This window comes from Narcine bancroftii, chromosome 6 (genome assembly GCF_036971445.1).
Source record: "Narcine bancroftii isolate sNarBan1 chromosome 6, sNarBan1.hap1, whole genome shotgun sequence".
Taxonomy (NCBI): domain Eukaryota; kingdom Metazoa; phylum Chordata; class Chondrichthyes; order Torpediniformes; family Narcinidae; genus Narcine; species Narcine bancroftii.
In genome coordinates, this window is record NC_091474.1 from 625229 (window position 1) to 647794 (window position 22566).

At 45.2% G+C, this 22566-nt stretch overlaps 1 protein-coding gene across 1 annotated transcript in view; it reads left to right on the forward strand.

Annotated features, from left to right (window-relative positions):
* Window positions 1-9487: 9487 nt before the first annotated feature.
* The window catches only part of sall4 (spalt-like transcription factor 4), a 64140-nt gene continuing 51061 nt past the window's right edge, over window positions 9488-22566 (forward strand). Inside the window, exon 1 of the mRNA XM_069883598.1 lies at window positions 9488-9624. Within this exon, the coding sequence (XP_069739699.1) occupies window positions 9558-9624 (67 nt within the window). The 5' untranslated portion in view covers window positions 9488-9557. The remainder of the gene's footprint in view (window positions 9625-22566) is intronic.

The following is a 22566-nucleotide window of genomic DNA, read 5'->3' on the forward strand; positions in this document are numbered from 1 at the left end:
GACATTTGTGTAGACAAAGTGTTTGTGTAATTGTGCCCAATGGAATTTTAAAGCCCACAATGGAAATCTATGCCCAAGGATGGATCGCAAAGTATGTGTGTTTAGATAATAATCATGCAAAATTGGAATAAATCGCATTCACAATTACTTCTAGCTGAAAACACAACAGTTGGATGGTAACTGATTCATGTTAATGCTCCTGGACATTTTACAGCATCAGGAACACCCATAGTGATAACAAAGAAAATAGAAAGCAGGAGCAAGACAAGGCCAATCAGCTCTTCAAACCTATTCTACCATTCACTAAGATCATGGCTGATCAGCTCTTGGTCCCAACACCACTTTTCTGCTCTTCCCCATGTCTCTGACTCCCTTGCAGTTTAATTTATGTCTTGATTATGTTCAATAATTTCCTCCATGGCATCTAGATTAGATCATTCCTAAGATTCACAGTTCTCGGAGAGAAATGTCCATTCATTTCCATCCTCAATTCTTTTTTCTGAAACTATGACCCCCAGTTGTAGAATCTCCAATGGAGGGAACATCAAGCAACACACAAAATATTGGATGAACACCATGGGTCAGGAACCATGTAACGGAAGGCAACAGATAATCAATAATTTGGTCTGAAAGTCTTCATCAGAAAACATCCTCTCAGTTTCATTTTGTTAATACTCCTCAGAATCTTAAATGCCCTCATTCTTTTATACCCCATGGAGTCTTGGACCAACCTGCCTCAACCTCCATACAGCAACTCCTCCATTCTGGGTATCAATCAACTGAACCTTCTCTGAACTGCCTCCAGTGTAATTTTTATTTCCTCAAATATAGAAACATAAACTGGATGAACTCCTTTACATGTGGTTTGATCAGCACTCTTTAAATTTGCAATCCAAACTTTCCTACCTATGTAGTCCAATGTCCAGGCAAAAAAGTGCAACATTCCATTAGCCTGAAGAAGGGCTCAGGCCTGAAATATTGACTGCATATTGCTTTCCATGGATTTTGCATTTCCTGATGCCTTCCTCGTGCACTTTTATGCTTTATTCCATTAACCTTTCCATTTTGGATGGAGGGATAGAGGGATACAGGCAAATAGGATTAGCTCAGGAGCTAGGTCAACATGGACAAGTTAGGCCAAAAGATCTGTTTGCCTACTCCAAAACTATGACTTTATTCATTTTATGTACCTGTTTGTGATTCTTGTGCTTAGATCCTTTATGTTATGACATTCTGTAGTCTGATGATTTAAATGATAATCATAATGTACTACCAAATTCCACCTATTCCAACACAAACAGGTCAAAGCTTCAGACTATATTATTTTGAAATACTATAACCTGAAGCATATTTCTTTGCTTCAGTGCATTTTAAATACTGAAAGGAGAAACTACTGAGATCGAGAAATTTCACTGGAGAACCTCAGAATTCATTGGTCTTGCTAAGTTCAGAGTGTATTAAAAGAAACAGAGAGCATTTCCTCTAGAATTCAGCCAATCAGATATTTGTTGAATAGGCACTTGCAATACTGGAAATATTGTTATGCCCATGTGCATAACTCACTCAAGTGAGTTGAGGGTTTGGGGCAGGTGGCAGAGTCATTTTCATCAGGGAAGAGCCTATTACCAGTTAGACCAGATCCATCATATTCTTCATGAATTTCTTTGAAGACCAATGTATTTACATGCTAAAATTTGTCAAGGTTGATAGCACTGAAATATGCGAGGTCCAGATCATTTCCCAAGTCTCCTCTGAAACCCTCAGCCAGAAGTGAGAATTTCTGAAATTCATCGACATAAAACTGGTTGGATAGTGAGATGTGAGGAGGAAGTAATGAATCTTCAAGGCAATTTAGACAAATTAAGTAGGTGGGTATTTGCATGACAGATGCAATGAGAAGTCATCCCTTTTGATGGGGATGGGGATGGGGGCCGGGTCGGGAAGTAATGACTGAGGGTTTTGTTTAAATGATGAAAGATTGGAAAATATCAAAAGTGATCTTTTTGTGTTTGATTCTAGACACTGAAAGCTAATATTCAAATATGGAAAACAATTAAGGAGACAAATGGAACACAAATAAAACATGATCTGCTCTCCTTTGATGTCAAAGTAGCATGTGACCGCTGTTAGAGTGATGGAATATCTTCAGTTTATTTCTCCTCAGCTGCAAGGAGACAACAAGAGAGCAAATGACTAGAAAAATAGACACAGTTGTATCATCTGTTAGACAAATTATAAGAAACAATGGGTTGAAGAGTAAGATGGAAGAGAGAAGATTGATTAAAAGAAAACTATCATATAAACCAGTGGTTCTCAACCTTTTTCTTTCCACTCACATACCACTTTAAGTATTCTCTATGCCATAGGTGCTTGTGATTAGTACGGGATTGCTTAAGGTGGTATGTGGGTGGAAAGAAGAAGTTTGAAAACCACTGTTTTAATTGTCCCTAATTGACTTGTTATGTGCACAGTTTCATAACTCCAAAGGAAATGGGCCAATGACAATTTTTCTGAAGCACAATATTTCAGTAACAATTGGGTCTAGAGCAGTAGTTCTCAACCTTCCCTTCCAACCCACATACCTCCTTAAGCAATCCCCTACTAATCACAAAGCACCAATGGCATAGGGGTTACTTAAAGTGGTATGTGAGTGGAAAGAAAAAGGTTGAGAACCACTGATCTAAAGAAATGTTAAGATGAGGACATTATTGAAGTGAGACGTCCTATCAGCCAGTACGTGCCTAATTTACTGAGAATATAAAGTAGAGGTGCGATATTTTGAATAGCTAGAAGATGGCAAAGCATGAAGCAAAAGACTAGTTACTAATGTAGGATGGAATTGGTAAGGAGGCTAAAAGGTTCGTCATATTTGCTACAGACAGTGACTCAATCTTTCTAATTTTTTTTAGACATATAGCACTGTAACTGGTCATTTCGGCCCACGAGTCCATGCTGCTCAATTTACACCCAATTAACCTACACTTCAGTACATTTTGAACAGAGGGAGGAAACCAAAGTCCCTGGAGAAAACCCACGCAGACACAGGGAGAATGTACAAACACCTTAAAGACAGCACAGGATTCGAATCCCGGACCCGATTGCTGACTTGTAAAGGCGTTGTGCTAACCGCTACACCAATTGTGCTACTCTTCAAAATTAAGAGGTCAGGAAAGTTGTTTGATATCACAGAGGCAGAAGAGATCATGACAAATGCTGGGGACATATATGTGTAGCTATTTGTCCAAAATTGTAAATGACTGCTGTAGACCGCGTCGAAAGAACCAAAGACTTGTTGATCCAAACCAAGGCTTTTATTACCTAAAAGACTGGAGCATATCACATGTAGGTCAACCAGTCTAGAATGACCTGGTCTGGCAGGGAGCAATCCTTTAAGACCTGCCAGTAGTGTGGCTATGCTCTCAGCCAATCACAGTCATCCTACACTACAATCTATACATATACACATTGGTGATAGAATCTGTACTATCACACTGCAAAGTTCATATGAAATCAGCAATGGGCAACGTAAAGATAAGAAGAAGAAATGCTCTCAAGTCTTCCATGGTCTTCAAATTATGCCAAAGGACCTTTCATGGTTTCTGAAGCATCCTAACTTAACTTTGGATTTGGATTCACCAGCCTAATTTCTAGGATGAGTGGGTTGTTCATCCAAAAGAGATAAATAATTTAGGCCTGAATTCCATAGAGTTTAGAAGAATGAGGGGTGACCTACTCAAAGATATGACCTAAGAGGCTTATGGGTTGATGTTGGAATATTTACGCAAGTGAGAAAGTAACAAATAAGGGGATGTGACTACAAGATAAGGGCTGGTCATGTAAAACTGAGGTACATAGAAATTCCCTCTTGCAGAGGGTGAGATGGATCAATGGAAGTCCTTAATACGGAGGTGGAAATATATTTACAAGATCAAGAAAGAGAGGGGAATGGAGAAATTACAAAGAGGATGAGGCCACCATGAATGGTGGGGAAGGCTTGAGGGCCTGATAACCTCCTCCTTGTCCAATTTCTTGTGTTCTTGTGCCTTTTCTTGAGTTGAATCCTTATCTGAAAGACAATACCCCTAACACTCAGGTCCTTACGTCCAGATTGGGCAACAGTATTTTCCCCCAGGCCATCAGGTTCCTGAATTCCCAGAACATTTGTGGATAGTGCACCACGGATCTTTACTGTATATGTCTTAATATTTTAATATTTCAATGTGTTTAGCTGGTCTGAACAATAAATAAAGGTGATGACGACTTTCTCAAAGGAACTATGAGTTTTGATGAAAGTTAATCAACTTGACATACTTAGTCTACTTCTCTTTCTGCTAATCATGACTTGACTGACCTGTTCAGTTATCCAGTTTTTTTTTAAATTTCAGAATTACACAGTCTGCAATAATATTTTGCCTTGTTTTCTGAAAGGAATCCAAATAGACAGGGAAATGTTTTTTAAAAATATTTTATTTTAGTTGTCACAGGCTTACAAAATCCAATAAACAAAGCCATTCACGTACATATGCATACCCAACGTTGACTGGGAAATGTTTGAAAGACATTTAGTTTGGTACATGGAATGAAAAGTTTTAAAGAGATATGACCCAAATGCAAACAAATGGGACTAGCTATGCAGGACAACTTGGTCAGGATGTACGTTGGGCTGAAGGGCCTGACCCTATGCTGTAAAACATGATGTCAAACAGCACTGACTTAATATAAGCAGTATTCAACAAACAAATTTTTTAAAATTTATTGACAAAATCAACCAAAATTGTTCCCAATTTTACTTCAGAAATGACTAATTACTGAATCTACTTGCAACGACACCATTAAACTGAGCGTCATGGGAGAATGTTAGTAACATCATTTCTGAATATTTTCAGAATTGCACATAGATTTTAACTTTTAGCATCATGTATCTGCCAAACTAAATACTGAGCGCAATAATAATGGGAAGTTATTGGAATATGATATAACGCATTTTCTTTTGGCAATCTTTTCTGATTTGGCGAATTTATTTGTTTTATAACACAAATAAGAAGGTCTGATGCAAGGCCTTTGAATTGAAAGGTTAACTCTAGTTCTCTCTCCACAGATGCTGCCTTACTGAGTATCTCCAGTGTTTACAGATTTCATTTTTTTATAAACGAGAGTTACAGGTTGAATAAAATACCCAATATTACATTATTTCACAGTTAGAAAGCCTATAAATATATAGGTTATCCACAGGAATCCATCTTTTTGTTAGTTGCCTCATTGAGGGCTGTAATATGTGATTGAGAGCAACTGCATTTCCTTAGAAGGTTGAGGTGGGCCACATTCTGTCAACTTTCTGCAGGACCTCTATCAAGAGCATTCTGACTGGTTGCATCACAGTGTGGCAGGGTCAGCACCAGAACGAGTGTTATAGGAGAGCATTAGGGTAACTGGATGAGGCACAGTCCAACAGTCATAAACTTGCTCAGCGGGTTGGGGTTGCTGGTGGTAGCCTACCTGCCAAGCGGACGTAAACCTCCTGTCTCTCTGATGTAGCATCCGAAAGTGTTGTTTTTATTGCATGGAGAGTCACTAGCATGCGTCAAGCTGGATGCTAGTGGCACTTGATGCATGCTAGTGATGCGGGCAGGGGCAGGTCTGATGGTGAATGATGGCCTCAAGATTATGGGGGCACAGAAACTCACAAGTTTCATGCCTGTGAATGTTACAACCCCCCCACCATGGCACCGATCTTGTGGTACGGTTGCTGTACGGTTCTATCAATCCACAGGATCATTAAAGCAACACAGAGGATCACTGGGGTCTCCCTTACCCCCCGCCCCCCCTCCATCAATGTGATTTACTGGGCTTGTTGTTTAAAGAGGGCTCACAAAATCAAGGATGACTCCTAACATCTTGCACATAGCATCTTTAAAAGGTACAGAGGTATCAGAGCCACAACGACCAGGCTGCTAAAACAACTGTTTGTAACTTTACTATTTACTAATAATATTTATTCTAATTACATATTTTCTGTGTACATGTATTCTTTGTCTGAATGTGTGTGAAGTCTGTATATGTATTTTGCACTGTCCTGTACTGCGGACTGGAGAACACTGTTTCGTTGGGTTGTACTGGTACAATTGAGTGACAAATAAACTCAAACTTGAACTTGAATCAAAGCCAATGGAAAATAAATTGTGATCTGATGTAGTTTGCTAAAAAAAACTACGAGTAGCACAATTTCTGCAACAATAGTTTTGTATGGTATTTTTGCTGATGCAATATTGCTGAATTAATGTCATTATGGATAGTAACCTCTCAGGCCCCATAGTTGATAGAGCTTTTCTATTCATTAAAAATAATGGAATATTGGCTTTAAATATCACAGTACCTCAGCAAAACACTGCTTCCAGAATCTATGAAGCCAAGTCCTGACTGTTCCTGTGCTGTCTCCTCTTATTAGGCTGCACAGAATTCAGTTCTTTTGCATGGTTGAGAACCTGTATTTTAATCTCTATTTACTGTTCCATAGCCATAACCACAATTTTTACCACATATGAAATACATCTGCAGAGCAGCAAGGCTTTTTCCACTAGTTATATTTAACTCAGATGTAATTCTGCTAATATCATGTGACCTAAACAAGGGCTCGATTGGTCTCCAATGAGTTTTAATGGAAATTATATGTATCACACAAACATTCTCAGCAAATTATTAGTATCAATGAGATAGAGCAAATAACTGAGAAAACAGAGAGTCATGTGACTTGATTGGCCACTGGATATTTTCTCAATGTTTTTTTAATAGATTGTATATTTCATCCTTCTTTTAATATCTGTGAAGAAATGTTAACGAGGCAACATTTTAAAGGAGGTTGTCCTAGTACAAAGTTCATTTTTTCCAGGCATGCTTGCACCTTGATCTTTAGAGAAGAATAAAGTAAATTATAATGATGATTTCATAGTTTTTCTGTGGTAATCAAGATAGGTAAGCATTGGGATTTCAGCATCTCGACTCTGCATAAAAGCACTCCAATAACTATCATACTGGACCTGGGCTGTTTGCAGTGTACCATGCTCTCTTCCCAAAGGAAAACAAAAGGCATAGATAAGACATGATTCTTTCAAGGTATAATCTCTGCACAGTAGTACATTTATGGTTCTCCTTTATTGGAAAAATAAACAATAGGTCCTATCAAGCAACACATGCATTAATAGATTTTAAAGAGGTTGAACTGGTCCATGGTCACAAGGCATCTCTTCCTCTACTAACGGAGAAAATGTACAGTTTCCTTGAATTAAATAAGTCATCAAATTTTAGAGCACAGAAAGTCACTTTGACTGTGTCTTGGTTCTCCTTCTGCTTTGAAGGAACCATCCAATTATTCCTAACTTTTTGTTCTTTCCCCAGAAATTTCAATGTTTTGAAATTTTTTATTTAAATGTCCAGTTATCTATCAATAAATTTTGTATAAATGACTTTGATCACCCTTCCAGCCTGTCCATATTTGATCATAATAAAAGTTGCATTAATAATAATAACTGCTTCCGGGAAATGTTTCCAATGACCTTAAAGGTGGCAAACATCTTCCTGTCAGTGGAAGTTATTTCTCTTTCTGCATTTAATAAGACCACATGCAACTTTGATACTGTTGAAAAGATTTTATTCTGTAGATAACAACTCTGACTTCTTCTGTCTGTCCCGGTTCTCTTGGTTTGATATTCTTTTCTATGCCTTGATTCTGCTATACTTCTCCATTCCAAACTAAACCTTTAAGCCAAACCTCATCCTATCTAAATTTTAATGAATCTACAGTTTCAATGCACTAACCTATCACACAGAGTGTGGTAGGAATATGGAAGGAGCTGCCAGGTGAAGTGGTCAATTACAGGCTCAGTTTTAACATTTAAGAAGAATTTGGACAAATACATGGACGGGAGGGGTCTGGAGGGATATGGGCTGGATGCAGGTCAGTGGGATTAGGCAGAATAATGGTTTGGCACTGACTTGAAGAGCCTGTAATATTCTACGGTTCTAACCTGTACCAAATTTCAATAACCCATTACCCCAGTGTTTGAAAACCAAAAGCTCTTACTTGTTATCACATCCTTCGTTGCCTGGTCAATCTTTGTAATTTTAGGTTTACTATCTCAAAACAATGAATTTAATGATCAAGCCAAGTTTATTGTCATCTGATGGCACACAATACAACCCACCAAAACCATGTTCTCCAGTCCTCAGTGCAATACACGCAGACACACAACCAGATGTAACACACAAACAGGCAAACAAATTATTCCATCTTTCCTGGCTGTTCCTTTAAAACTAAGCTCTTCAGCCCTTGAATTTCCCCCTCCCCTTGAATTTACCTTCCTTCTTTTACGGTATCCCGTAAGATCTCATTTCTCGACCTCTTTAATCATTCTCTCGGATCGCTCTTGATGGATCCAATTTCAATCACCTATCAGTAAAGTGACCAAGGGATTTACAGTCAACTTAATTGGATCCTTTTTAAAGCAATGCCCAGAATTGAACATAAAGACCTGATTAGAACTGAGAGGAGTTCCCCACGTCATCCCTTATCTCAGTTATTCTTCAGCCTTGTTAACCCAAAAGATCTAATTAATACCTTGATTCTCTCCACACTCAACGACTTAAAATTGCTTATCCATCCCCCTAACTCCTATACTCCCAAGGCCTGGACATTCAGAATGATGGTTGTACCTTGTGTCTATGATAAGCATCGACTCCCAATTCTCTCCCACCTCAAATCTACAATTTTGATCTTTTGAATAGGTCCGGGCTCTGCACCCCTGCACATCCACTTCGTTCAAGTTTCAACCCTCCCAACCTTCACTGACAGGTTTGCTTTCACATCACATCCCCTCTTCTCGAACCACTTCTGTGTCTACTGTGTCCATTCCCCCTGCACGAGCCTGTTGTCTTCTTTCTTTCGTTACCTCTGGTAGAATTTATTAATTCTTCCAAATCATGATGAAACTCTTTGGGCGGATCTAACCTCCCAGTTCGGTGTCAACACACACACACACACACAGAGAGAACAGAGGTTGGCCCTTGACTTTCTCTTTTCGCCTGTGATTCAATGAGCTCTTGTTGGAAGAAAATAGGGGGTTCTTCTTCGCGTTGAATTGATCAGCCCTTTCTCGCAGGGTTCCTGTTTTCCCTGCGCAGGAAATCTATTGACGACTATCGGGAGGAAAGTCTACCAACCTCAAGAACCCAACAGAGATCCTCTCCACTCAACTTTCCACTCAACGTCCATGACGATGTGAATGAGCTGCTCCGGCGAGTTGGCAAGGAGCGCGTCCCCCCGCCCTGCGGTCCCCGGAGTGCCCTGGCCCGGAGCGCGTGCGCGACGGCGCGCTCCCCTTCATTTGAATAATCGGAGCGCTCCTGGATCCGGGCCAATGGGCTGTCAGGAGCCGATGATAAATCGCAATGCATGATTGATCCTCCTCATTCCCCTGACCCATGCGCACTCCACTCCATGGAGGAATTGGGCCACTCCAAGACTTGGTTTGATTTTTGGGGGCTTGGTGACGGATGCCTCGACCATGTCGCGTCGCAAGCAGGCGAAACCCCAGCACATCAACTCGGGCGACCAGCTGGTCGCGGCCAACGGTGAGTGCAATTCCTGGGGGGGGGGGGGGGGGGGTGAAGAGACTTGCCCACTCCTGTTTGCTCGAGTTGATTTGATGGATCAACAGATTACAGGGGTGAGGGAAGAGTAACGCGTGGCTCCGCTCCGCGTCCGTTTGGATTCCCACCCTCTCCTGGAACTGGCTCTTGGATGCAAAAGCACCAAATCTCCGAAAGAAAGCCAATAAGGAGCGGGTCGGATCTTCGGGCTTTTCACTCGGAATCAACGCTGGGAGCTGGATTTGAGCGGGGCGGGAAGAGAAGAAAGTGGATCCATTCCGCTCCGAGGGCTGACGTCCAGAGCAAAGGGGGCAGAGAAATACTGGCCGTGGCCGGAGGCAGCGAGACCCGGGCTCTGACCCCTGACCGACTGGAAACCCCCTGGGTCAAATCGAGGGAGCGCGTCCCTCTCAGACCGGACTGAACTGCAATGGAACGCATGAGTTTGACTGGAAAAGGATGGGGTGGGGGGGTTGACCCCAGGAGGGGACCGGACTGGTGCGCACGTTGAGCGTGACTCCCGCCGAGTGCTCGAGGGAGGTCGAAAGAGGGACAACATGGAACACAAAGAAGATCCCGTCTTAGCCCAAAAATGTTTCAAGTTTCCTTTTTTCCCCTCGCCCGACCCGCCGCCGCCGCTTCTCCACCCGGCGGGTTTTCTGCAGCCGGCCACTCGCTGATGTTGCCACTTGTTCAAGGGGAAGGTTGACGATTGGACTCTTTCAATTTGGAAGAAAGTTCGATGCAGCTGAGGGGTTTTGTGAGAAAGTTCCCTGCTTTCCAGTTCCTGTGCTCTTGGGCGTTGAGTTGAGTTTCCTCCCGAAGGGGGCTGCAGCTTTGTGCCTGGGTGTGGGGGGGGGGGGGGGGGGGGGGGGCGATCACCCTGGACTCCGAGCCGTGACCTCCAGCCATCTTTGATTTCCGACTTCCTCCAGCCACTCAATGGACGCATTTGTTCGCTTAAAAAAAAAAGTCAGAGAAGTTGCCGTTGAATTGCAGTGGATGTTCAGGTTAAATGTTCGCCGTTGAAGTCGAGACCTGAGCGACCTCCCATCCGGAGTCCGATCTGCATTGACATGATGCTCAAAACTTGAATTCGTCAGACTTTGTCTTTTCGAGGCGTGCGGCAGAGTCCGGATCCTCCCTCCTGCATCAGTGTCCAGAGTTCATCCGTCAAAGACTTTTCCAAAAGCACGGACGCATTAACCGATCGACTCCTTCCCATGGTTAAGGGGCGACGGTTCTCCCGTTTTTCACCCATACATCATCAAATCTTTATAAACTAGAATTTGGAAAATTGCACTTGCAGATTGTTGGAAAATGCGCCCTATCATAAATGACTGATGGGGGTCTCGTTCGGAGCACGTGGACTACTTTTGCATTCGTAGATCTCTGGGCATTCCAGCGTTTAATGTTAATGGCCTCAGTGACAGGAATCTTGTGAAGTTTTCCCCCAAAGCAGTTTACACGGGGAACCATTTTCCTGACCCATTCATCAGCTGTAAAACCTCGTTGTATTTCCCCCCAATTTTTTCCTTCTGTGAGGCGATTTATTGAGATCTCCCTGATGTCCTACAGCTGGAGCCCATTAGTATTGCACTTAATTGCTGTGGTGTGTCAGAGCTCAGAATGGTCAGTCTCACCAACACACTTTTTAACGCTTTGGCTTGGCCAAGTCCATTGTAACTTGCACAACAGTTGTGCTGGTGAGAGCCTTCTTTCTTCTCTTTCTCCTCCCCCAACATTTGTTATTGTTCAAATGCTTAACTATCCCGTGGCCCACCCATTGTTTGCAGTGGCAAATCCTTAAAGAAGCATTTCGAATGTTAATGTGCTCCGAAGAACCCTTCTGTAACTTCTCCAGGGCTCTCCATCTTGGATTCAGGTGGGGGGATGGAATGGTGATGCCGGTCGGTCTCTATGTCTTCACACATGGCACACAAGCTTGCAAAAACCCCTGGGCACCTCCTTGTCACAAAGAAGCTTAACTGTGCACTGGCTTGAACGAGCAAGAGCGATGGCCCTTCTCCCACTCGACGGAGTGGGGAGCCTGGGGGTGCAGAGGGCTTGGAGGGTGCACCATCTTGTTCAGGAAGAGAGAACTTTGTAAGAATGGGGTGCAAGTGGGAATTGCTTTGATCTTGTAATTTGTGGACTCTGCCCATCTCCGACCCCCCCCCCCCCCCCCCCCCACCCATCCCATCCGTTCATGTGTCGTACGAATTTGATTGTCTATTTCAACTTGATTTGATTTTAAATACGTGATTTAAAAAAATTGGAGAATGCATCGCAATGGTCGTAGTTTTCCTCCAACTTTCACGGAACAACTTTTGAAAAAGTAAAAGCTGTCGCATTAAAATGCATCGACAGAAAATAATGCTGTCCCTTTTTGTACTTTTACCAAATTTGATTATTTGTTTAATAAATCCAAAACCACTTTAAAAATGGGAAAACCTCTGCAAATGTTGTAAACTCCTTTGCTCCTTTTTTGTGTGCCAGATGATTGTCACGACCAAAGATGAAAAAATATAAAGTAATGCATTTCTTGATTTTAAAACCATCAATCTGGGCCTCAATGCAGATGGATGTTGGGAGTTTGAATAAAATATAGTGTGTCTTCGGCTGTCTCAGTTTTGACAGTAAGTGTTCCTGTGCAGCAATGGATAATCTGCTTCTAAAAGTGCCAAGTTTTCTGGACTGGTGCTGAATGAATCTTCAGCCACTTCACATTTTATGTTCTTGATATTTGTTTGGTGTTATTATATCACACGAGGAATTCATTGTTGACCTTCAATAAGGTGCATTGAATGGCTATAGATTTAAGCTGGTTTCCACCAATGCGCAAGTATATTTAAATCAAATTTGAATTTTGCCATTTGTGAATCGTTTCCAAGTTTCTTTATATTAATCCTTGACATAATAAGTTATTTTTTGATGGAAGCTTCCTTTCCTGTTCGAAACTGCATCAATTCTGGTAAATGCATGAACTGCACAATGTGAACGTGATTAAAGGAACGATTGGCTTTTAAATTTTGGTCAACAGTATTTTTAATGTGTTGAGAAATTCAAGCTATTTGGCTCGTGCATTTTTATACATTTTAATTGACTAACCTTAGTCTATGCAATGGACGATAAAGAGGCGGCAAATAAAAATTAAGGGTAGAGGGGTCTCAATTTTGATGAATCATTTGAATTACTTTGAGAATATTTGTGGAGCTGTGTTAGAAAATTATCCTATTCTACAACTAGCTTTTGCAATGCCAGGTGTTTGCTTTATTTAAGTCCTTGTGATTATATTTTTCAACTTTACACAAATCTATTTTGGAAGAAAAAGTATCAAATATTTTAATCTTGTCAGTCTCCCAGAAATGCAGCTGGATCACTTAGTACCATTGAATGCATAAATTTCAAAATAAATTATTTCAAATTAAAATATTTATAACATTTTTGGTACTGATGATGATAATAGGAAGTGGAAACATTTCCCTGAGCTTATTGATCACAACATGCTTTGCTCACCTGTTTGTAAAAATGGGACTGCTTTTGCTTCAAAGCATAAAGTAGATGGTCAGAGTTAACTGTTGTACCTTCCATAGCTGCTGCATGACCAATCTAACATTTGAACCTAATGGGCTTGGGTTGATGAAAGGTTTGTGATATGACCTCCCGAACCATTTGTTTGCTCTTTTTGGGTGTATACAGTAGTAAACGTGGCATGTTTTTGTTTCCCTTTCTTTCTAGGAAGGGAAATGCCAAAAATTGGAATTCCAAAGTTCCCTGATTCTCTTTATTTACTGAAATATCACTGAACTTTCAGGAATATTTATTGCTGATCTCTATTTGCCATTGAGTTTCATTGATTTCACTTTGGTCGCTTCTTCAGTTTGTATTTCGAAACAACACACCCCAGAAAACCAGCACCACAATGTAGTGTGCCAAGAGAGCAAAACAAACTCCGAGTTACCAGAATGCATAGCAACTTTTGTCATGCAGTATATCTTTTATTTGAAGCTGCATAATTTAGGTTTTGGTTGTATCAAAATAAGGATAATCTTTTGATGCAGGAGCTTTAATGAATGCTGAGAGAGAAAGAAAATAGCAGATTTTAGACTTTAAATTCACCATAGTGAATTTGTTTCCAAATCAAAGTCACTTAGTGACTTTGAATTGGAAACAAATATTTAAGCTGGTAGTGTTTGTATTTTTGTAGACTTCAAAAATACAAAGTAATTTATATTTTATAACAAATTTAAATGGGGAAATATTTCCAACTCTCTCTGCTACATTTATGCAAAGAGCCTTGCAGAGCTAAATATCTAGACATTCTAGACATATGGTGGTATTTCTTGTTCTTCCCATATCAATTTGTCAAATGAACTGAACTTCAGATTATTCCATCTTGTTGCATGAAATGAGAAATGGAACATTAGACTGGATGTTAAATGTTCAGTTGTCACTATTGCTTTAAAAAAAAGTGCCTAAGAAAGCTGAAGTATAAAATTCAGTATTTGTGGAAAGCTCATCCTGCATCAGTTTGGAATTATTTTCATGTTGAAGTTGACGTGTTCTTTAAAAATGAAATGCAAATGGTTTTTCTAAAAGATTGTGGGATTTCCAATATCAAACCATTTTAAAAATGTTTGCCTTTTTGAGGGGTTGACATTGTTTGTAATTTTGTTTAAATTCAAGAGAAAGCAAAGTGTATTAATTTCCCTGTCTATTGACTTTTAATAGCTTGAAATATTCAATAGGCCATTCAAGAAGAAAAACCAGGAAGTTGTCAAGGTTTCATATCAGTGTACATTTTTAAACCAAATTGACCCAAATAATTATTGGAAAATTTGTGATGTCATTGGTCTGATCCTTCTCTACGTTCATTCAAGAATGACCTAGAAGAAGGCGTCTTGCAATAATTGATACATTTTCATCATTCCCCTTTGTTATAATTTGGAATTTTTAAGTTTGGGAATTTTTTTCAACCTCTATCAAGGATGACATTTCTTTTACATTTGTATGTTGAATTTACCAATTCTGTCTGAAATGTTACAGTCTGCATTCTTTACGTAAACCAACAAAAGCCTTTTTTACACAAGATATTATTGCTCTGGTTGCTTTGAATTGATCTGTTAATTTAAGTTCATAGTCTCCTATTTGTAAATTTTTTTAATGTAATTTTCAAGCTGAAAAGGGATGTCAGCAGTTTTAAAATATTTGTGCTCGCCTACGGAGTTCAGGGAAAAAGTCGCATGGATTGATGCAGTTGTTAGACAATTAAATTATGCTTGTTTATCTGTTTTTGGATGTGTAGCATGGAACTATTCTCAAAGCTCTCAAACCAATCCCTATAAGCTTCCTGGGTATATTAATGCAACCTAAAATTGTGAGGGAGATCTCACCAAATGGTCCATAAAATACTTGGTTTATGCAGAGCCTATAAATTGTTGCAACTAGAAATTTCCAAAAGAGTTTGTAGGAGATTTCCTTTCAAATGATATGTGTAGTTTGTATTTTAACACTTATATGCAAGTATGGAATGAGAATTATTTCTAAAATTAATAATTTGATGGGTCTTTCTGTTGAAGGGGAATAGGAGCAGACAAATCTGAAACATGCATTATTTTGCTTTGAATGGCATACAGTGCAGCAGATTTGTACAAGAGCACCAACATCTTCATGAAACTGCTGATGTAACCTTTGCCTTCTTGGACCTGCTGGGTGGCAAGTTGATGTCAAGCTAACAATTAGGGCTCCCAAGCAATTGACCTTGGCAGCAGGGTTTTGCCTTGTTTAGTTTACTGTTAACACCACAGTAGTTTTAAGCATGACTTTGAATACCCTAACTGCCAACTAAAAGCTTATTGGTGAATATATGAGTACATTGGAAGTGGTTACCAGGAGCATCTAATTTTAGTTTGTCTAGGTTAATCTTGGTAGTCGTTTTCCTCAGTAAGAGTGAGAGTTGGAAATACACAGGGCTTCATTGTTTTCTATTTCCTATTTGGAAGGTATTCCGCCAAGTTATTCAGCACCGATCAGGAAGCTTTTAAAGAGAGAAAATGTTGGGAGTTTGCATATCATTCTTTTTAAAAAAAAAAAAAATCTAATCAACTAGAGCCTCATTAAACTAGGTTTCCAAAAACTGAGGAATCCAAAATACTTTGGATTAATGAAGAACTAAATGGCTCATGATGAATAATGGAAAACATTTATTCTTCTTCAAGTCTGCAGAAGTTCTTGCAACTTAAAATATCTTGATGTGACATTTAGTTGTGGTTTATCCAACATTACAAGCATTTTTTTTCTAAAGTACTTGCAATTTTTCTTTCTTGCACTTTTATGGCTGATTTTTTTTTTAATACCATCATTAATATTATTGTGCCCATTTCAGAAATGCAAGTTTCCAAAGCAGTAAAAACTATAGCTTGTCATTGGTTTTATCAAAATCAAATCCTTCACACCCATCACAAATAAATTAAGTTGATATTAGGCTAAGTGCTATGCTTGCATGACAGTAGCAACCCCACATAAACTTGTTTAGTTCAGGAAGCCTGACTGGGGGGGAAAGGCTGTTTCTCCACTGCCAGTCACAGCCCTGATAAATTTCACTTTGTCTTTGCCTCTCGCTGTGAGGCCCAGGCATCAGGAGCTGGCTGAACGAGTTGACTGACAACATAAAAACTTCAGTACACCACATGCAGCTGATGAAATGTAGCTCTGAACAGAAAGTCCAAAGTTTGATTCTTTTGCTGTTATCACTACTAGATTAAAGGTGCTACCATCTACCATATCACATCTGTGGAATGGAGGGGAAAAACTTGTAGGGCTTCGATATTGTTCTGATTTTAAATAAATTTCACTCAAAACGTGGGTGTAGTCTAGGCTTGGTTTTTGTATATTCACGGGGTGGGGAAAATGCCTTGTGACCAATACCCCCCCCCTGTTGCACTAATATATGAAGAATTATTACATTTGAATGGAATGAGGCACTGGAGTCTTCCAGCAGCTGTGAAACTGCATCAGGAGGGGTACTGGACCAGAGAGAGGAGGAGGATCAGGAGGGGTACTGGACCAGAGAGAGGAGGAGGAGGATCAGGAGGGGTACTGCACCAGAGAGAGGAGGAGGATCAGGAGGGGTACTGCACCAGAGAGAGGAGGAGGATCAGGAGGGGTACTGCACCAGAGAGAGGAGGAGGATCAGGAGGGGTACTGCACCAGAGAGAGGAGGAGGATCAGGAGGGGTACTGCACCAGAGAGAGGAGGAGGAGGATCAGGAGGGGTACTGCACCAGAGAGAGGAGGAGGAGGATCAGGAGGGGTACTGCACCAGACAGAGGAGGAGGATCAGGAGGGATACTGCACCAGACAGAGGAGGAGGATCAGGAGGGATACTGCACCAGACAGAGGAGGAGGATCAGGAGGGATACTGCACCAGACAGAGGAGGAGGATCAGGAGGGAGGCTGCACCAGACAGAGGAGGAGGATCAGGAGGGAGGCTGCACCAGACAGAGGAGGAGGATCAGGAGGGAGGCTGCACCAGACAGAGGAGGAGGATCAGGAGGGAGGCTGCACCAGTCAGAGGAGGAGGATCAGGAGGGAGGCTGCACCAGTCAGAGGAGGAGGATCAGGAGGGAGGCTGCACCAGAGAGAGGAGGAGGATCAGGAGGGAGGCTGCACCAGAGAGAGGAGGAGGATCAGGAGGGGTGCTGGACAAAGAGAGGAGGATCAGGAGGGGTGCTGGACCAAGAGAGGAGGATCAGGAGGGGTGCTGGACCAAGAGAGGGAGGATCAGGAGGGGTGCTGGACCAAGAGAGAGAGGATCAGGAGGGGTGCTGGACCAAGAGAGAGAGGATCAGGAGGGGTGCTGGACCAAGAGAGAGAGGATCAGGAGGGGTGCTGGACCAAGAGAGAGAGGATCAGGAGGGGTGCTGGACCAAGAGAGAGAGGATCAGGAGGGGTGCTGGACCAAGAGAGAGAGGATCAGGAGGGGTGCTGGACCAAGAGAGAGAGGATCAGCAGGGGTGCTGGACCAAGAGAAAGAGGATCAGGAGGGGTGCTGGACCAAGAGAGAGAGAGAGGATCAGGAGGGGTGCTGGACCAAGAGAGAGAGAGAGGATCAGGAGGGGTGCTGGACCAAGAGAGAGAGAGAGGATCAGGAGGGGTGCTGGACCAAGAGAGAGAGAGAGGATCAGGAGGGGTGCTGGACCAAGAGAGAGAGAGAGGATCAGGAGGGGTGCTGGACCAAGAGAGAGAGGATCAGGAGGGGTGCTGGACCAAGAGAGAGAGGATCAGGAGGGGTGCTGGACCAAGAGAGAGAGGATCAGGAGGGGTGCTGGACCAAGAGAGAGAGGATCAGAAGGGGTGCTGGACCAAGAGAGAGAGGATCAGGAGGGGTGCTGGACCAAGAGAGAGAGGATCAGGAGGGGTGCTGGACCAAGAGAGAGAGGATCAGGAGGGGTGCTGGACCAAGAGAGAGGGGATCAGGAGGGGTGCTGGACCAAGGGAGAGGGGATCAGGAGGGGTGCTGGACCAAGGGAGAGGGGATCAGGAGGGGTGCTGGACCAAGGGAGAGGGGATCAGGAGGGGTGCTGGAGCAAGAGAGAGGGGATCAGGAGGGGTGCTGGAGCAAGAGAGAGGGGATCAGGAGGGGTGCTGGAGCAAGAGAGAGGGGATCAGGAGGGGTGCTGGAGCAAGAGAGAGCGGATCAGGAGGGGTGCTGGAGCAAGAGAGAGGGGATCAGGAGGGGTGCTGGAGCAAGAGAGAGGGGATCAGGAGGGGTGCTGGAGCAAGAGAGAGGGGATCAGGAGGGGTGCTGGAGCAAGAGAGAGGGGATCAGGAGGGGTGCTGGAGCAAGAGAGAGGGGATCAGGAGGGGTGCTGGAGCAAGAGAGAGGGGATCAGGAGGGGTGCTGGAGCAAGAGAGAGGGGATCAGGAGGGGTGCTGGAGCAAGAGAGAGGGGATCAGGAGGGGTGCTGGAGCAAGAGAGAGGGGATCAGGAGGGGTGCTGGAGCAAGAGAGAGGGGATCAGGAGGGGTGCTGGAGCAAGAGAGAGGGGATCAGGAGGGGTGCTGGAGCAAGAGAGAGGGGATCAGGAGGGGTGCTGGACCAAGAGAGAGGGGATCAGGAGGGGTGCTGGAGCAAGAGAGAGGGGATCAGGAGGGGTGCTGGAGCAAGAGAGAGGGGATCAGGAGGGGTGCTGGAGCAAGAGAGAGGGGATCAGGAGGGGTGCTGGAGCAAGAGAGAGGGGATCAGGAGGGGTGCTGGAGCAAGAGAGAGGGGATCAGGAGGGGTGCTGGAGCAAGAGAGAGGGGATCAGGAGGGGTGCTGGAGCAAGAGAGAGGGGATCAGGAGGGGTGCTGGAGCAAGAGAGAGGGGATCAGGAGGGGTGCTGGAGCAAGAGAGAGGGGATCAGGAGGGGTGCTGGAGCAAGAGAGAGGGGATCAGGAGGGGTGCTGGAGCAAGAGAGAGGGGATCAGGAGGGGTGCTGGAGCAAGAGAGAGGGGATCAGGAGGGGTGCTGGAGCAAGAGAGAGGGGATCAGGAGGGGTGCTGGAGCAAGAGAGAGGGGATCAGGAGGGGTGCTGGAGCAAGAGAGAGGGGATCAGGAGGGGTGCTGGAGCAAGAGAGAGGGGATCAGGAGGGGTGCTGGAGCAAGAGAGAGGGGATCAGGAGGGGTGCTGGAGCAAGAGAGAGGGGATCAGGAGGGGTGCTGGAGCAAGAGAGAGGGGATCAGGAGGGGTGCTGGAGCAAGAGAGAGGGGATCAGGAGGGGTGCTGGAGCAAGAGAGAGGGGATCAGGAGGGGTGCTGGAGCAAGAGAGAGGGGATCAGGAGGGGTGCTGGAGCAAGAGAGAGGGGATCAGGAGGGGTGCTGGAGCAAGAGAGAGGGGATCAGGAGGGGTGCTGGAGCAAGAGAGAGGGGATCAGGAGGGGTGCTGGAGCAAGAGAGAGGGGATCAGGAGGGGTGCTGGAGCAAGAGAGAGGGGATCAGGAGGGGTGCTGGAGCAAGAGAGAGGGGATCAGGAGGGGTGCTGGACCAAGAGAGAGGGGATCAGGAGGGGTGCTGGACCAAGAGAGAGGGGATCAGGAGGGGTGCTGGACCAAGAGAGAGGGGATCAGGAGGGGTGCTGGACCAAGAGAGAGGGGATCAGGAGGGGTGCTGGACCAAGAGAGAGGGGATCAGGAGGGGTGCTGGACCAAGAGAGAGGGGATCAGGAGGGGTGCTGGACCAAGAGAGAGGGGATCAGGAGGGGTGCTGGACCAAGAGAGAGGGGATCAGGAGGGGTGCTGGACCAAGAGAGAGGGGATCAGGAGGGGTGCTGGACCAAGAGAGAGGGGATCAGGAGGGGTGCTGGACCAAGAGAGAGGGGATCAGGAGGGGTGCTGGACCAAGAGAGAGGGGATCAGGAGGGGTGCTGGACCAAGAGAGAGGGGATCAGGAGGGGTGCTGGACCAAGAGAGAGGGGATCAGGAGGGGTGCTGGACCAAGAGAGAGGGGATCAGGAGGGGTGCTGGACCAAGAGAGAGGGGATCAGGAGGGGTGCTGGACCAAGAGAGAGGGGATCAGGAGGGGTGCTGGACCAAGAGAGAGGGGATCAGGAGGGGTGCTGGACCAAGAGAGAGGGGATCAGGAGGGGTGCTGGACCAAGAGAGAGGGGATCAGGAGGGGTGCTGGACCAAGAGAGAGGGGATCAGGAGGGGTGCTGGACCAAGAGAGAGGGGATCAGGAGGGGTGCTGGACCAAGAGAGAGGGGATCAGGAGGGGTGCTGGACCAAGAGAGAGGGGATCAGGAGGGGTGCTGGACCAAGAGAGAGGGGATCAGGAGGGGTGCTGGACCAAGAGAGAGGGGATCAGGAGGGGTGCTGGACCAAGAGAGAGGGGATCAGGAGGGGTGCTGGACCAAGAGAGAGGGGATCAGGAGGGGTGCTGGACCAAGAGAGAGGGGATCAGGAGGGGTGCTGGACCAAGAGAGAGGGGATCAGGAGGGGTGCTGGACCAAGAGAGAGGGGATCAGGAGGGGTGCTGGACCAAGAGAGAGGGGATCAGGAGGGGTGCTGGACCAAGAGAGAGGGGATCAGGAGGGGTGCTGGACCAAGAGAGAGGGGATCAGGAGGGGTGCTGGACCAAGAGAGAGGGGATCAGGAGGGGTGCTGGACCAAGAGAGAGGGGATCAGGAGGGGTGCTGGACCAAGAGAGAGGGGATCAGGAGGGGTGCTGGACCAAGAGAGAGGGGATCAGGAGGGGTGCTGGACCAAGAGAGAGGGGATCAGGAGGGGTGCTGGACCAAGAGAGAGGGGATCAGGAGGGGTGCTGGACCAAGAGAGAGGGGATCAGGAGGGGTGCTGGACCAAGAGAGAGGGGATCAGGAGGGGTGCTGGACCAAGAGAGAGGGGATCAGGAGGGGTGCTGGACCAAGAGAGAGGGGATCAGGAGGGGTGCTGGACCAAGAGAGAGGGGATCAGGAGGGGTGCTGGACCAAGAGAGAGGGGATCAGGAGGGGTGCTGGACCAAGAGAGAGGGGATCAGGAGGGGTGCTGGACCAAGAGAGAGGGGATCAGGAGGGGTGCTGGACCAAGAGAGAGGGGATCAGGAGGGGTGCTGGACCAAGAGAGAGGGGATCAGGAGGGGTGCTGGACCAAGAGAGAGGGGATCAGGAGGGGTGCTGGACCAAGAGAGAGGGGATCAGGAGGGGTGCTGGACCAAGAGAGAGGGGATCAGGAGGGGTGCTGGACCAAGAGAGAGGGGATCAGGAGGGGTGCTGGACCAAGAGAGAGGGGATCAGGAGGGGTGCTGGACCAAGAGAGAGGGGATCAGGAGGGGTGCTGGACCAAGAGAGAGGGGATCAGGAGGGGTGCTGGACCAAGAGAGAGGGGATCAGGAGGGGTGCTGGACCAAGAGAGAGGGGATCAGGAGGGGTGCTGGACCAAGAGAGAGGGGATCAGGAGGGGTGCTGGACCAAGAGAGAGGGGATCAGGAGGGGTGCTGGACCAAGAGAGAGGGGATCAGGAGGGGTGCTGGACCAAGAGAGAGGGGATCAGGAGGGGTGCTGGACCAAGAGAGAGGGGATCAGGAGGGGTGCTGGACCAAGAGAGAGGGGATCAGGAGGGGTGCTGGACCAAGAGAGAGGGGATCAGGAGGGGTGCTGGACCAAGAGAGAGGGGGGGGGGGATCGATCGGGTGGGGTTGCTGGACCAAGAGAGAGGGGGGGGGATCGATCGGGTGGGGTTGCTGGACTCGCGAGGGGGGGGGGATCGATCGGGTGGGGTTGCTGGACTCGCGAGGGGGGGGGGGGATCGATCGGGTGGGGTGCTGGACCCGAGAGAGGAGGAGGTAAATTTAAAGCTTCCAAACTTCCAGAGTTCAGTGAAACGTCCACTGCTTAAATGCATATCCTCCCTCTTTGTTCATCACCTTGATCTCTGACAATAACATTTTATTTTCAGCATTGGTTTTAAACCACCTTCTCAATCTGTATTTTACTCCAGACCTAGAACTCCTGATATTGCATGAATTCTAGCATCTTAGACCACCCCTTTCCATCTTTGACAGCTGTCTTTAGTAGCCTGGGTGTGTATGCACTTTATTCCATTATATCTCCATCTTCTAATAAGGAGTCTCCTTCAACCTCTTTGTGCTTTTAGCCACCTGTCTTACTATCTTACATGCCTGAGTATCAAGGTTTGTTTAAACTTCCAACCCCCTTCAATAAAATGTGTTGGAGGATCTTAACAGCATAAAGGCAACACACATAAATGAGTGTCGTACTATTTTCTTGATTCATCTTTCCCCCCCCTCCCCAACATATATTAACTTATTTGTGATTGAAGAGCCTAATGGTTGAAGGATGGAAGCCTGTCTAATTTTGGGTCCAATTACATGCAGGAGAGCAAGTTACCCAAATCTGCAACATCTTTTAAGTTGGGAGCTTCC